General features: G+C 40.0%; 1 protein-coding gene across 11 annotated transcripts in view; it reads right to left on the reverse strand.

The window, feature by feature from the left end:
* The window catches only part of UNC5D (unc-5 netrin receptor D), a 607474-nt gene that overhangs the window by 123774 nt on the left and 470027 nt on the right, over nucleotides 1-13673 (reverse strand). For 6 of the 11 annotated variants that reach the window (XM_021076129.1, XM_021076126.1, XM_021076127.1 and 3 more), the window contains exons 5-6: nucleotides 1695-1875; nucleotides 653-820 (exon numbers count right to left, since the gene is read on the reverse strand). In XM_021076129.1, coding sequence (XP_020931788.1) covers nucleotides 653-820; nucleotides 1695-1875 — 349 coding nt within the window. The remainder of the gene's footprint in view (nucleotides 1-652; nucleotides 821-1694; nucleotides 1876-13673) is intronic. The other 5 variants (XM_021076135.1, XM_021076133.1, XM_021076134.1 and 2 more) reach the window with 1 other exon arrangement.

Raw genomic sequence — 13673 nt, forward strand, 5'->3', positions numbered from 1 at the left:
GATCCATTTATTTCTCAGTGGGAGGATATGCTTTCCATATAGAAAGTCATCTTCCATCTCATCCATTTTTCACTGTATAAATTGGGTTAGAGGCAGGAAGAGGAACACAAGAACTCATAAAAGCCGTATTTGGCCAATGAAGCCTCTCTCTAATCAGAAAGGAAGGCAAGCACAGACCAAATGTGAAAGAGAAATTGCTGTGATATTATACAGTCTCTGCCACTTTGTATTGTCAATAAATACAAAGGTAAAACTGATGAGGTTAGTGGATTGCTGACTGATGATAAAAAGGTCAAGTATCTGTTTTGTGCTCATAGACAATTCACTTAATCCCCGCTATTACACAAATGAGAGAAGGGGATGGTTTAACCCCAGCAAACACTGGTAGTAGAAAAATACATCAAAGCATTTGGCTTACGGATGGTGAGTGTCTAGGGTCATCTGAGTGTTAAGGAAAAACATATGCCCCCAGAGGTACTTCACCCATGTTCTTGCTATTACAATGAGTTCCACGTTAGCCCTTTGGACCAAGGCTCCATTCTAAGAATGTGGGAGATGGTCGCTTTGGGAAGGACGTTTATGTGGGATGCTTCACACCAGCTCAGCAGTGTTGGTGGGACAGAAGGGAAAAGGGAATCTACATATATCTCACCAGGACAGAGAGAAGTGCAGGTTATTTTCTGCACTGACATTCCCTCACAAAAGGCCCCACCATTGAGAGGAGCTGGATTGGTGCAGGTCCGGGAACGTTTCTGCCATCCTCTACCACAGCGAACATTGCAGGCTGACCACTCTGTCCAGGAAGACCAGCCTCCATTCACTGAGAGAGAAAAATGGGGAGGGGAGAAGAAAAAAGGAAAAGAGGTTTTTACTGATTGCCTACTATGTGCAAGCCACTTGCCAGGTGTTGTGAGTTGGGCTTCCAGGGACCAAGGGACCGACGGGAACCCTCACCAGCCAGCCACCCCACCACCATCGCAAGGCAACAGTGGGGCTTTCCTCGTCTCTGCCCCCCAGTCTCCTCTTCTGACAGAGGATGGATGCAGAGAATTCGCTTTGCAAGGAAATGGTGAACAACAGGAAGACCTCATCCACATACCTCTAAGCACTTGAAAACTCAGAGTCTAAGAAGAAAATACCAGCATTTGAATTTCCATTACTTTAAGTGCTTCAAAAATAAACCCCAGGGCTCTTCTACTGTGGAAAGGAGGGCCCTGGCTTAAAGAGCTGGGAATTTCATTTATACAATACCTGAGATAGTCAACAAATAGTAATGTTTGTTTTTGGCAGATCTCATATACCAGAAAGGGAACTCCCGGCAGCAGGTGTGGGGAGGATGGGGGTGGGTGTGGGTTAGGGATGAGTGGAAAGCAGAAGTTGCCCACCCCAATTCTTTTCTTATATAAACACAGTGGAAGAAAATAAACAACTTTTTAAAATGGTTTTGAAAGGAAATTGGAAATGTCACTGGTGATCTCTGGGAAGTCCAGTCTTGGGTGAAAGAGCAAATACATTCATAGCTATAGGGATTGGCTCTCACTTGCCAAACGGGGGAGGCAAGAAAGAGCAGTGCAATGGAAGACCCCCAAATCCTTTCAGTTGGAAACACTGAACGTCCTAATACACATGCACATCCCTCCACTTCTCTGCTTTCTATGCTCTCTATGCATTCCTGGCTTTTGGGCTGGTCTTACCATAAACCACCACTGTGGCCGACAGGCTCCTCCTCTTGGCCACGATGTTGGCTGCCATGCAGGTGTAATTCCCTGAATCCGAGAGCCGCGCCTGCCTGATGATGAGGTTGTGGTCTGCCCTGGTATCAATGTTCTCATCTTGTTCAGAGTCAATGGGCTCCTCGTTTTTCAGCCATTCCACCTATTGGAAGACAGGAATATCTACACGTCATTGAGAGAGAAGAAGAACTTTCCTGGAATGGGAAGGTGAGAGGTTCTGGCTTGTGGGAGAGAGAAGTGCTTAATGTACAGAGCAACGGCTATGCTTTTTCCAGCTTTGTTCCATACTCCATCCTTTTTATTTTGTGCATTTGGTATATTCAGGAAATGAATACTCACGCTAATAAAGTTGGGGGAGGAAAAGCACATAAATATCCTTCTGACTTTGACCTATTTTCTAAAAATGCAGTGGAAGAAAGAAAAGACAGTAATTGGGTCATTTCATTGCCTTTCTTCATACTACAACTCATGATGATGATGACGATTTTTTTTCTTTTTTTTTTTTTTAGGGCGGCACCCAAGGCATATGGAAGTTTCAAGGCTAGGGGTTGAATCAGAGCTGCAACTGCTGGCCTACACCACAGCCACAGCAACGCTGGATCCTTAACCCACTGAGTGAGGTCAGGGATTGAAACTGCATCCTCATGGACACTAGTCAGATTTGTTTCCGCTAAGCCACAATGGGAACTCCCGATGATGATATTTTAATAACAGGCCCAAAATGGAGTTCAAAAAAATTCAGCACATATATGTATCTCATACTTTGTGCTTGGAGGATTTTATGTTGTCAGACAAGGTTTGAAGTCAACGTGATTGCATTTCAACACATTTTAGTAAAGGTCTAAAGGCAAATGTAACACAGATTTGGGCGACCATGGGCATGTAAATGAAACCTGGATCTCAATGTCCTCTAGTTTTGGGGAATATGTTTCTCTGGTGATCATTTATGTTACTCCTTCAGTGACTTGGCAGACATTTAGGTCAGATTAGGTACTCAACACATTTAAGCCCCAGCCTTCCTTCCAAAGGAACTCACTTTTCCCATCCTCTGAGCATGGGCTAGTCCTATCTTTGGTTTATTTTCTCTAGCTTGCTCCCAGAGAACTTATTTCCCTCTTTCCAGCTCTACCCTAATCCTATCCTCGGTTCAAATTTCTCTTTCCTTGGACACCTGAAGAAGACAGATGGGACCTTCTGCTCCCTGGATCCTTAACCTCCTCAAAGCTGGGGTGCACCACCCCTGTATTCCCTACTTTATCAAGCAGATCACCTGCTTTCCTTCTTCATTTCCTCCTCTGCGTCCACATCTAAATGTTTCCATCCTCTGGTGCCATCTTGGTATCACTAGAGGATCTCTTTCTTGACAAGAACCATTTAAACTCTAGTTCTTAGCATATGTTATACACAGGAACTTAACAGACACATCAAAACTGTACTTTAACACAAAAAGCAGTGGTGGTAACCATACCCGAGACATCACAGGGAAGAACACGCATCCAGGGAACTTTCATTTACCCTGCCCACCACCAGCTAAGATAACTGAAAGTTGGTTTTAGAAGAAGACGCCCCATTTCATGTTTAAGTCTAAAGAATTCTAATTTATCACCAATAATTGAGTGACATTTGTTATATAGCAAATTTGAGAAATATTTTGACCTTCTATAAAAAGGGATTTATTTATCAGAAGAAAACTTACAATGATCCTTCAATATTTATCAAGTACCATCCCATTAATGAGTACAGAATATCAAAAGTCATCAGCCATCCAAAATCTACCCTAGAAGGCGCTGATTTTAGAAAAGAAAATGATGTCATACTAGCCAAAAGAAGAGATCCAAGAACAGCTTAAAACATGAAGAAGAGCTGGAAAAGCAACATGGGGCAGGACCATGAAGTAATAAGGCAACAAATGTCACCATGTGCCAGCCTGGAGGTTTAAGAACTAATGATGACACAGGGCTCAGAAGCACTCCTTGGTTTAACAAAGCAGGACAATGGAACCAATTTTAAACACATCTAACCACCAGTCTATGACAAACTATCCTCCACTCCCCACTAACACGGCATATTTTCTGACCATTCATTCATCTGACACATATTCCAACCTTTATCGAACATCAGAGGTTGTCCTGAGAGTAAAGTGAGATAAACACCACCAACCTCTTCCTTCACAGATCTTACATTTAACAGGTCAGATGGAAATAAAGAAGGAAATCCACATCACCACCAGAAAATAAGAGCTGTCACCAACATCTGGGATGAAACACTGTAAAGCCAACAGGGCTGGATTATTTTATTTTTTGTAGTGGCCGCACCCACTGCACATGGAAGTTCTGGGCCAGGGACTGAATCTGAGCTGCAGCTACGGCAATGCTGGATGCCACTGTGCTGGGCTGGAGATGCAACCTGCACCTCCACAGTGACCCAACTGCTGCAGTCAGATTCTTAACCCACTATGCCATAGTGGAAATTCCAGAGCTGGGTTTTTAAAAATTAATGAATTAATTTTATTATAGTTGATTTACAATGTTCTGCCAGTTTCTTTTCTTTCTTTCTTTTTTTTTTTTTTTTTTTTTTTTTGTCTTTTTGCCATTTCTTGGGCCGCTCCTGCAGCATAATGTAAGTTCCCAGGCTAGGGGTCTAATCGGAACTGTAGCTGCCAGCCTACGCCAGAGCCACAGCAACGCAGGATCTGAGCCGCGTCTGCAACCTACACCACAGCTCATGGCAACGCCGGATTGTTAACCCACTGAGCAAGGGCAGGGATCGAACCCGCAACCTCATGGTTCCTAGTCGGATTCGTTAACCGCTGCACCACGACGGGAACTCCTCTGCCAGTTTCTGCTTGGATTTTTAAAATCGTTATCATTGCTGGGTCACTCGGTCAAGAACAAATTGGTCAGCTTAGAGTAGGCTTGGGCATTTTTTTTTTTTTTTTTTTTTTCCATTCCACTCTCCTCCTGGTTCAGAAATTCTGAGTGTCAGCTGCCTGGTTTTCTAATTAAGAATTTACTGCTTTTGTTATTTCCAGCCCCTAAAAAGCTGTTCCCTCCTGTCTCCACCTCAAGTCATCTTCTTTTTCCATACTTTCCCCTCCAAGAGCCAGTCAAGAAGTTGGTCCAAAAGCAAATTATATCTAGTGAGGAAATAACCAAAAACAAAAACAAAAAGCCATGGGCCAGGGGTGGGTGGGTGGGGGCAGTACCCCTGGAAAAAGAAACGAAAGAAAGCTTTCCTGAACAAATCTTTGTCCAAAGGAAATGAAAATCACCATGATTAAGGAAAGGCTGGGCTTCAAATTGAAAACTTATATAAAAATACATCATACACCAGTGGTGATCACACAAATCTAAACATGGTAAAGTTGCCTGGAACTAAATATATAATGAGTACATGTAAAACTGGTGAAATCTTGAGGACCAGTGAATTATGTCAATGTCAGTTTCCTGGATTTGATATTGTACTACAATTATAATTCTCTAAGATTTTATCACTGGAAGAAACTAGGTGAAGAGTGTGTGGAATCCCTATATTTGTGACTTTACAATCATCCAAGACAAAATAGCTTTTAAAAAAAATAGAATTATAGTTGATTTACAATGTTGTATTAGTACAGCAAAGTGATTCATTTATATATTTTATATTTTTCAAATTTTTTACATTATAGTTTATTACACGATATTGAATATAGTTCCCTGTGCTATACAGTAGGACTTTGTCTTTTATCTATTTCACATACGGTAGTTTGTATCTGATAATCCCAAACTCCTAAGTTATCCCCCCACATTTCCTCTTTGGTAACCATAAATTTGTTTTCTATGTCTGTAGGTCTATTTCTGTTTTGTAAAATATGATACAAATTCATTTGTTTCATATTTTAGATCCCACATATAAGTGATATCACATCTTATCTATGTCTTTTCAAGACAAATTGCTTTAATAGAATGAATGTACAGGATTTGAAGAAAAAAAAATACATCATACACAAAAGTAAAAGGTCAGCATGAAGAGTTCCTGCCAAGGCACAGCAGAAACAAATCCGACTAGGAACGAGGTTGCAGTTCGGTACCTGGCCTCACTCAGTGGGTTAGGGATCCAGCGTTGCCATGAGCTGTGGTGTGGATTGCAGATGTAGCTTGGATCTGGCATTGCTGTGGCTGTGGCATAGACTGGTGGCTACAGCTCTGATTGGACACCTGGCCTGGAACCTCTATATGCTATGGGTGAAGCCCTAAAAAGCAAAAAAAAAAAAAAAAAAAAAAAAAACTAATAAATAAATAAAAGGTCAGTATTATGTATATATCCATATGACTGGGTTACTCTGCTGTACAGCAGAAACTGGCACACCACTGTAAATCAAGTGTATTTAATTAAAAAAAGAAATACATAATCAATGATTTTTCCCTTATTCATATATATATATATGTGTATATATATATATGTATATATATGTATGTATATATATGTATATATGTATGTATATGTATGTATGTATGTATATATGTATGTATATATGTATATATATGTATGTATATATGTGTATGTATATATATGTATATATATTGTATATATATGTATATATATATGTGTATATATATATTTTTTAGGGATTGGGACATATTTTTTTTTATTTAATAGTTATTTCCCCAATACATTTTTTTTCTAGTGTACAACATGGTGAACCAGTTACATATACATGTACACATTCTATTTTCACACATTATCATGCTCCATCAGAAGTGACTAGACATAGTTCTGAGTGCTACACAGCAGGATCTCATTGCTAATCCATTTTATTCCTATATTTTATCTTTTGCAAATTAGTCTTCTATGCTGTGAAGAAAAGCAGATTTTTGGAGAATAAAATATGTTTTAGTAAAAAAAAAGGGGGGATCAACAAACTAGAAAAATATTTTTTCCCAAATGTGATAGACAAAGGGGCAATTATATGATGGTCTAAGGGTTACTAATGAATAAATCAAGTTCTCAGATCAATTGATGATAAAACCCCAATCCAAGATGGAAAAAACAGGTGGCAATTAGGCAATTGAATAAATATCCTATATCATACCACTAATCAAAAAATTGAGCAACAATATAATGACATTTCTCCTACCTAAAAAGCAAAGAACAAAATTACACAGACACACACATACATAGAGTATTTATTTGGTGTGGTAGTGGTTCGTTTTTTACTGACCTCATGGTGTGGGGCATTTCTGCTATTGCTGAGCCAGCAACAGCCATTCAAGGAACAGACTGTCTAAGGCTTCCATTCCTGCCTTTACAGATGATTCTCCACAAAGGGATCAGGTCCTATCACTTTCTGGGTCCAAATACTTAAATAGCCTTGAATCCCACTTAGTACAAACCTAAATTAATTTCCCACCGTGGATTCCACAAGTGACCTCTGTACACTCTTCTCCAGCCCTCTTGGATGCCTTCTTCCTGTTCTGGAAAGCTTGCAACAAATTCCAACCTCAGGGCCTTAACACCTGCTGATTCCTCTGCCCAGAAGGACCTTCCAGCAAGTATCCTATGGCTTTCTTTTAAAAAACTAAAAAAATTTAAGTATACTTGATTTACAACATTGTGTTAGTTTCAGGTACACAGGAAAGTGATTCAGTTAATACGTGTGTGTGTGTGTGTGTGTATTTATTTATTTCAGATTCTTTTTCCTTATAGGCTATTACAAAATATTGAGTATATTGGAGTTCCCATCGTGGCTCAGGAGGATGCGAGCTCTATCTCTGGCCTTGCTCAGTGGGTTAAGGATCTGGCATTGCCACAAGCTGTGGTGTAGGTCACAGACAAGGCTCGGATCCTGCATTGCTGTGGCTGTGGTGTAGGCCAGCAGCTGCAGCTCCGATTCGACCCCTAGCTTGGGAACTTCCATATGCTACAGGTGTGGCCCTGAAAAAACCAAAAGCCATATCACCGCCCCTGCCCCCCCCCAAAAAAAAACCCTGAGTATAGTTTCCTCTGCTTATAGCTTTGTTGGTTGTTTATCTATTTTATATATAGTTGTGTGTACACATTAATCTCATTTATCCCTCCTCCAGGCTTTCCCTTTTGGTAAATTTAAGTTTGCTTTGTATACGCCTGTTTCTATTTCATAAATAAGTTCATTCATATCTTTTTTTTTTTTTTTGTAAAGATTCCAAGTATAAGCGATGTATGATGCTTGCCTTTCTCTGGCTGACTTAGTAGGATAATCTCTAGGTCCATCCATGTTGCTGCAAATGGCATTATTTCATTCTTTTTTATGGCTAATATTACAGTGTGTGTGTGTACACATATTTTCTTTATTCACTCATCTGTTTATGGACATTTAGGTTGTTTCCATATTTTTGGCTATTATAACATTTATAAATATGCTGCTCTGAACCTAGGGGTGAATGGACCTTTCTGAATTACAGTTTTCTCCAGGTGTATGACCAGGAGTGGGATCGCTAGATCATATGGTAACTCTGTTTGTTTCTAACCAAATGCTACCTTCTTAGAAAGGGCTCACCTAACAATCTTTTCTAATTTAATAAAAGTCTCTTCATTCCTCCCATCCTGCTTTAATTTTCTTCCTAATATTATCTCCATCTAATAGGCTTAAAGATAGTAATAGTCTCTTGTTCTTATAATTATGATCCCAGGAATTTACGAAAGGAAATTATTCAGGCTACAAACAAGGATTTAAACACAATAAAGCATTTTTTAGTAGCAATAAAGAAAGAAAAAGGAAAAAGTATGTTAAAGCTACATGGCAAATAACAGAGCTTTGTTTAAATAAATCATGATTCAATAATATATATTATATAGCACTAAAAGTCATGATTTCAACTTGTGAAGACACCCAAAATGCTCATAATATGTGAAGGAGTCAGAGTTCCCGTCGTGGAGCAGTGGTTAACGAATCTGACTAGGAACCATGAGGTTGCGGGTTCGATCCCTGCCCTTGCTCAGTGGGTTAACAATCTGGCGTTGCCGTGAGCTGTGGTGTAGGTTGCAGACACGGCTCGGATCCCACGTTGCTGTGGCTCTGGTGTAGGCTGGCAGCTACAGCTCCGATTAGACCCCTAGCATGGGAAACTCCATATGCTGCGGGAGTGGCCCAAGAAATGGCAAAAAGAGAAAAAAAAAAAAATATATATATGAAGGAGTCAAAATCCAAAATTGTATGTTTAGTGTAATCATAAATTTGTAAAACAACACAAAAATCACAGAATACACACACATACACACATACACACACACGCATAATGATGGCAGAAAATGCAGAATATTTGCAGAGATTTTAGAAGATGACTAGGCATAACTTTTTTTTTCTTCCTGGTGGGTAATTGTAACACATTCAAGGAAAAGGTATGTAGTAATCTGAAAAAAAAAAATCACTTGAATTAAAAAAAAAAACTTTTACTTATGTAGCACAGTGGTTTTCAAATTTGTATTTAACCATATTTCCTAAATTTAAAGCTTATCTGATCATATGACATATAATCATATACACCATATGATATTGCTCATATGCAGAATAAAAAATTGATACAAATGAACCTATATACAAAATGGGAACAAACTCACAGACATAGAAAATAAATTTATGGTTACCAAGGGGAAAGGAGGAGAGGGATAAATTAGGAGTTAGAGATTAATAGCTACACACCACTATATATAAATCAGACACCAAGGACCTACTGTACAGCACAGGGAACTATACTCAATATTTTGTAATAACCTATAAGGAAAATAATCTGGCAAAAAAGATATATATGTATAACTGACTCACTTTGCTCCACACCTGAAACTTATACAACATGGTAAATCAACTACACTTCAGTAAAAGTAAATATATAAAATGAAAAAAATAAAGCTTATCTGAAAGTACCAAATGAAAAACTGGTAATGAATATCTTTTAACAGATGCAGAAGTGAGGTATTGGAGCTGAGGAAGTGAGGGGCCCTAAGCTGCATAAGCTTGGCCACACCCAGGGCTACTGTGTATATAAATCCAGAGGATATAATTCACATCCTTCCCTGTCTATATCAATCATGCCCCATGGAGATGTTCAGCACACCTGTACCATTATGTAAGCTGACCTTGCCAAGTATTCAATCCCCATCCACTCACATGTGCTATGAACATGTACAGTGGTCTATGACTTGGTCTCCCCAGATCATAGTTTGAAACTCATCAATACAGGATGAATGCTTTCACAGGTGTATATACATTCTGGTACACCTGGTGTTTATGGTGTCACAGCTGAGGCCATTAATCCGATTATGTCTATAAACAATCAGCACATCTATAGACACCAAACTGCGGGGCTGCTTCTTATCTGTGAACTAATAGTTTATCCATTTAACTTATGGCAGGATCTTTATGAGAAAATCAGTCTGGTATGTTTCTGGGCTTCTAAAAGTGACATATTGCTCTTGGATTTATGCTTTTGTCACTTAGAGAAATTTGAAAACACTTTTGATGAGCTAAGTGCTCCTAATGTAGAATAGCTTAATAAATAAGACAGGAAAAAAAGCATTTCTTACAACAGCAGTTGCAAGCTCAAATGTTCTTGGGGGCCAGGGAGGTGACATAAATTACTGAAGTGGCGCTGGGTGCAAGACATCCATGTGCAACGCTTGCATATTAAAGACAAGGACCTGTTCTCAGTTCCACGAAGGAATGAGGTCACTCTCATTTTTCTTAAAACATGTTACTGCTTTCTGTCTCCTTTTTTTTTTTTTTTTTTTTCCCTTGGGCCGCTCCTGTGGCATATGGAGGTTCCCAGGCTAGGGGTCGAATCAGAGCTGTAGCTGACAGCCACGCCAGAGCCACAGCAACTCAAGCCGCATCTGCAACCTACACCACAGCTCACGGCAATGTCAGATCCTTAACCCACTGAGCAAGGGCAGGGACCAAACCCGCAACCTCATGGTTCCTAGTCAGATTCGTTAACCACTGCGCCACAACGGGAACTCCCTGTCTCCTTTTTGTTTTCCCACTTTAGATAGAGACATGGGTATTTTAAAAAATTAACAACAATGGTGCAATGAAACATGAAAGTGAACTCATTTTTCTTTTAAAAATCTCTTTTGCTTTGAAGACATCACAGTGATTTTCACATTTACAAAGTATGTAACCTCAGTGTCAGAATAACTGGGGACATGGTGGTGATGATGACAAAAATGTAGATTCTATGATCTATGCAAATATGGAGCCACCAGTCAGGTTCAGATGATTGCTACCAGTGTAACAAGATCCTCCATCTTTCTTAAGAAACTAATAAGTATTTTAAGGTAATCTTGATTGTAACATGATGGGTTGTGCATTACAAAATATATTATAAGGGTCAAACAAAACATATCTGTGCACCACAGGCAAATTCAGAATTTATTCCTCCTCTTCACAGATATTTCAATCTACCGTCCTTCTGGCCCCTCATGAACGTTATCATCAACAGGGGCATAATATCCTTCATGGAAGTTAATTCCTTTCACTAAGTCTGCTTCCGCCATCATGCTAGAATGTTATGGTTCATATGTATCATGGCCTGTTCTCGAGGCCCATCCTCCAAGCTTTCTCATGGAATCACTTCTCACATCAAGCATTCAACTTTTGAACTTATGAGGCAGCATTCTTCAAGTATCATAAAGGCACAGACACTGAGTTCAGAAATTATTTTACAAGAGGTTGCCAACACTGGACAGCCCAAATTAGGCTCTCAACTAAAGCAAGACCCATTTTCGAATGAGCATGATGGGATCGATACATTGACCACCTCGAAGCTAACAGACATTTGTACCACTGATCCAAACGACCTCATGCTAACAGGTCATCTCTTTGACAGGGAGCTTTAACATTCTGAAAGGTTGGGGTAGGCACAGGAAAAAAAATTCTTCATCTGGTTCCTACTTATTTAGCTTAGATGGATAATCCCAGTTAGGAACGTGTGAAGAAGCCAGTTACTTAGAGGTAATGAGCTTATGGATTTGCAGGATGCAGACATTCATTAGCATAGTGTTCTGTGCAGATGGTCTGCAATTCGTAGATTTTTCCAGTTTATAAACAAATCTGGAAAAGCAGACCATCAAAGACAATTAGATTGCATGCCAAACAGCCGGGTCCTGATCAGTCATTCTGGCTAGCTGGGGACAGAAGGTATGTCACTGACAACCTTATAGATTTCCTCAATAGTAGGCAGCTGTGGCGTAACTGGATGGGAGGTAGCTTCCTTTGGAAGAGTGATGGATTAAAGCTTTGTGGGAGATTATCTTTGCTGAGACCTGGGTTACATTTGGAAATGTCTGCTTAAGTCTGATATTTCATCTCTTCTGACCTTTTGTCAAAGACATCCTGTGAATGTAGACACATAAACTTTACACCTAAAGATTGATTTCCATCAGATAGCATGCGTGATTCTAGGGCTCTGTGGTGGTGGTGGTTGTTCGTTCTTCTCCTTCTTCCCTTTTCCTCCCCCCCACCTTTTTAGCTGCAGCCTGCAGAAGTCTGATGTGGGATCTCAGACTAGGGACTAAACCCAGGCCACAGTGGTGAAAGCATTGGGTCTTAACCACTAGACCAGCAGGGAACTCCTTCCTGTTATTGTTCTTAATACTCCATAAAAGCATGAGAAGGTGAGGTCTATTATTCATCATTTATACATGTAAAAACTAGACTAGAAAGAAAAAGCTGGGAGTTCCTGTAGTGGCTCAGTGGTAACAAACCCAACTAGTATCCACAAGGATGTTGGTTCAATCCCTGGTCTCGCTCAGTGGATTAAGGATCCAGCGTTGCTTGAGCTGTGGTGTAGGTTGCAGATGCAGCTTGGATCTGGCATTGCTGTGGTTGTGGTGTAGGCTGGCAGCTACAGCTCAGATTCAACCCCTAGCCCAGGAATTTCTATATGCCTCAAGTTCAGCCCCCACCCCGCCCAAAAAAAGACCAAAAAAAAGGCAAGAAAGAAAGAGAAAGCCACTTTAATAGGTCAACTCTCTTCCCCAGCAGGATCTTAAGATTCCTGTCCTATGAAGTCCAAATAGTATCAACCTGGATATCTTTCTCCCTTCCCATCCCATAGAAAATGCCAACAGGGGGACATTTGTTGGTATCACCCACCAAGTGTTCCTATCGCCCCAATTCCAGTCCTCTTAGGATTTGCCAGACTAAATATAAAACTGAGTTGCTCGTATATATTACAGATGTAACCTTAGAATTCTGACTTTAGAAGCCTCTTTAATTCATCTCCTCATTGTCTGTGGTCAGTTTTTCCCTCAGTGACAAGCTCCTTAAGAAAATGAACAATATCTTAAATTTTCCCTTTCTTGCAAAGAACCTACCTCAGAGGATGTATAACGGCACCTGCTGAAGAAATTTTTCAGTCCAAACTGACGTGCCCCCAAGTTTAGGGTCTGGTGTGGCATACATACACACATGCAACACAATTTCAAACCACCTTTAGGGGCTGGACCAAGAGAGAGGATATTATTTTTTGCTTTAGATGCCAGGGTAGAGCATAGACATGACCTAGAAGAGAGACATTTCCAGCATAATTGTTCTTAAATATATTCTGAGAACTGCTTATATTTCACAATGGCTACATAGGGTCTCATATTGAACTTCATGTGTTTGTTCAAGGTATGAGTCCTATAAGGGTAATAATACTTTTTTTTTTTTTTTTTTTTTTTTTTTTGCTCCCACGACAACTAAAACTGTCTTGGGAAGGCAACCTTGTCTAGACGGAGGGTGGAGAGGCAGGGCTACACTAGGGGGTGTGAGAAGTCGAGCCGAAGAAGCAGTGGAAGCCATAACCATTCACAGGATCATCAATCCCTACATAAGCTCTCAAACTTTTCATCAAGTTACTGTCTTACCAAATAAAAAGTGTGACTGGGTTTCTGTGAGCAAACAGGCAAAGACTGTGGCATGCATTCTAGCTGACGGGGGCTAAT

This window comes from Sus scrofa, chromosome 15 (assembly GCF_000003025.6).
Source record: "Sus scrofa isolate TJ Tabasco breed Duroc chromosome 15, Sscrofa11.1, whole genome shotgun sequence".
Classification (NCBI taxonomy): Eukaryota; Metazoa; Chordata; class Mammalia; order Artiodactyla; family Suidae; genus Sus; species Sus scrofa.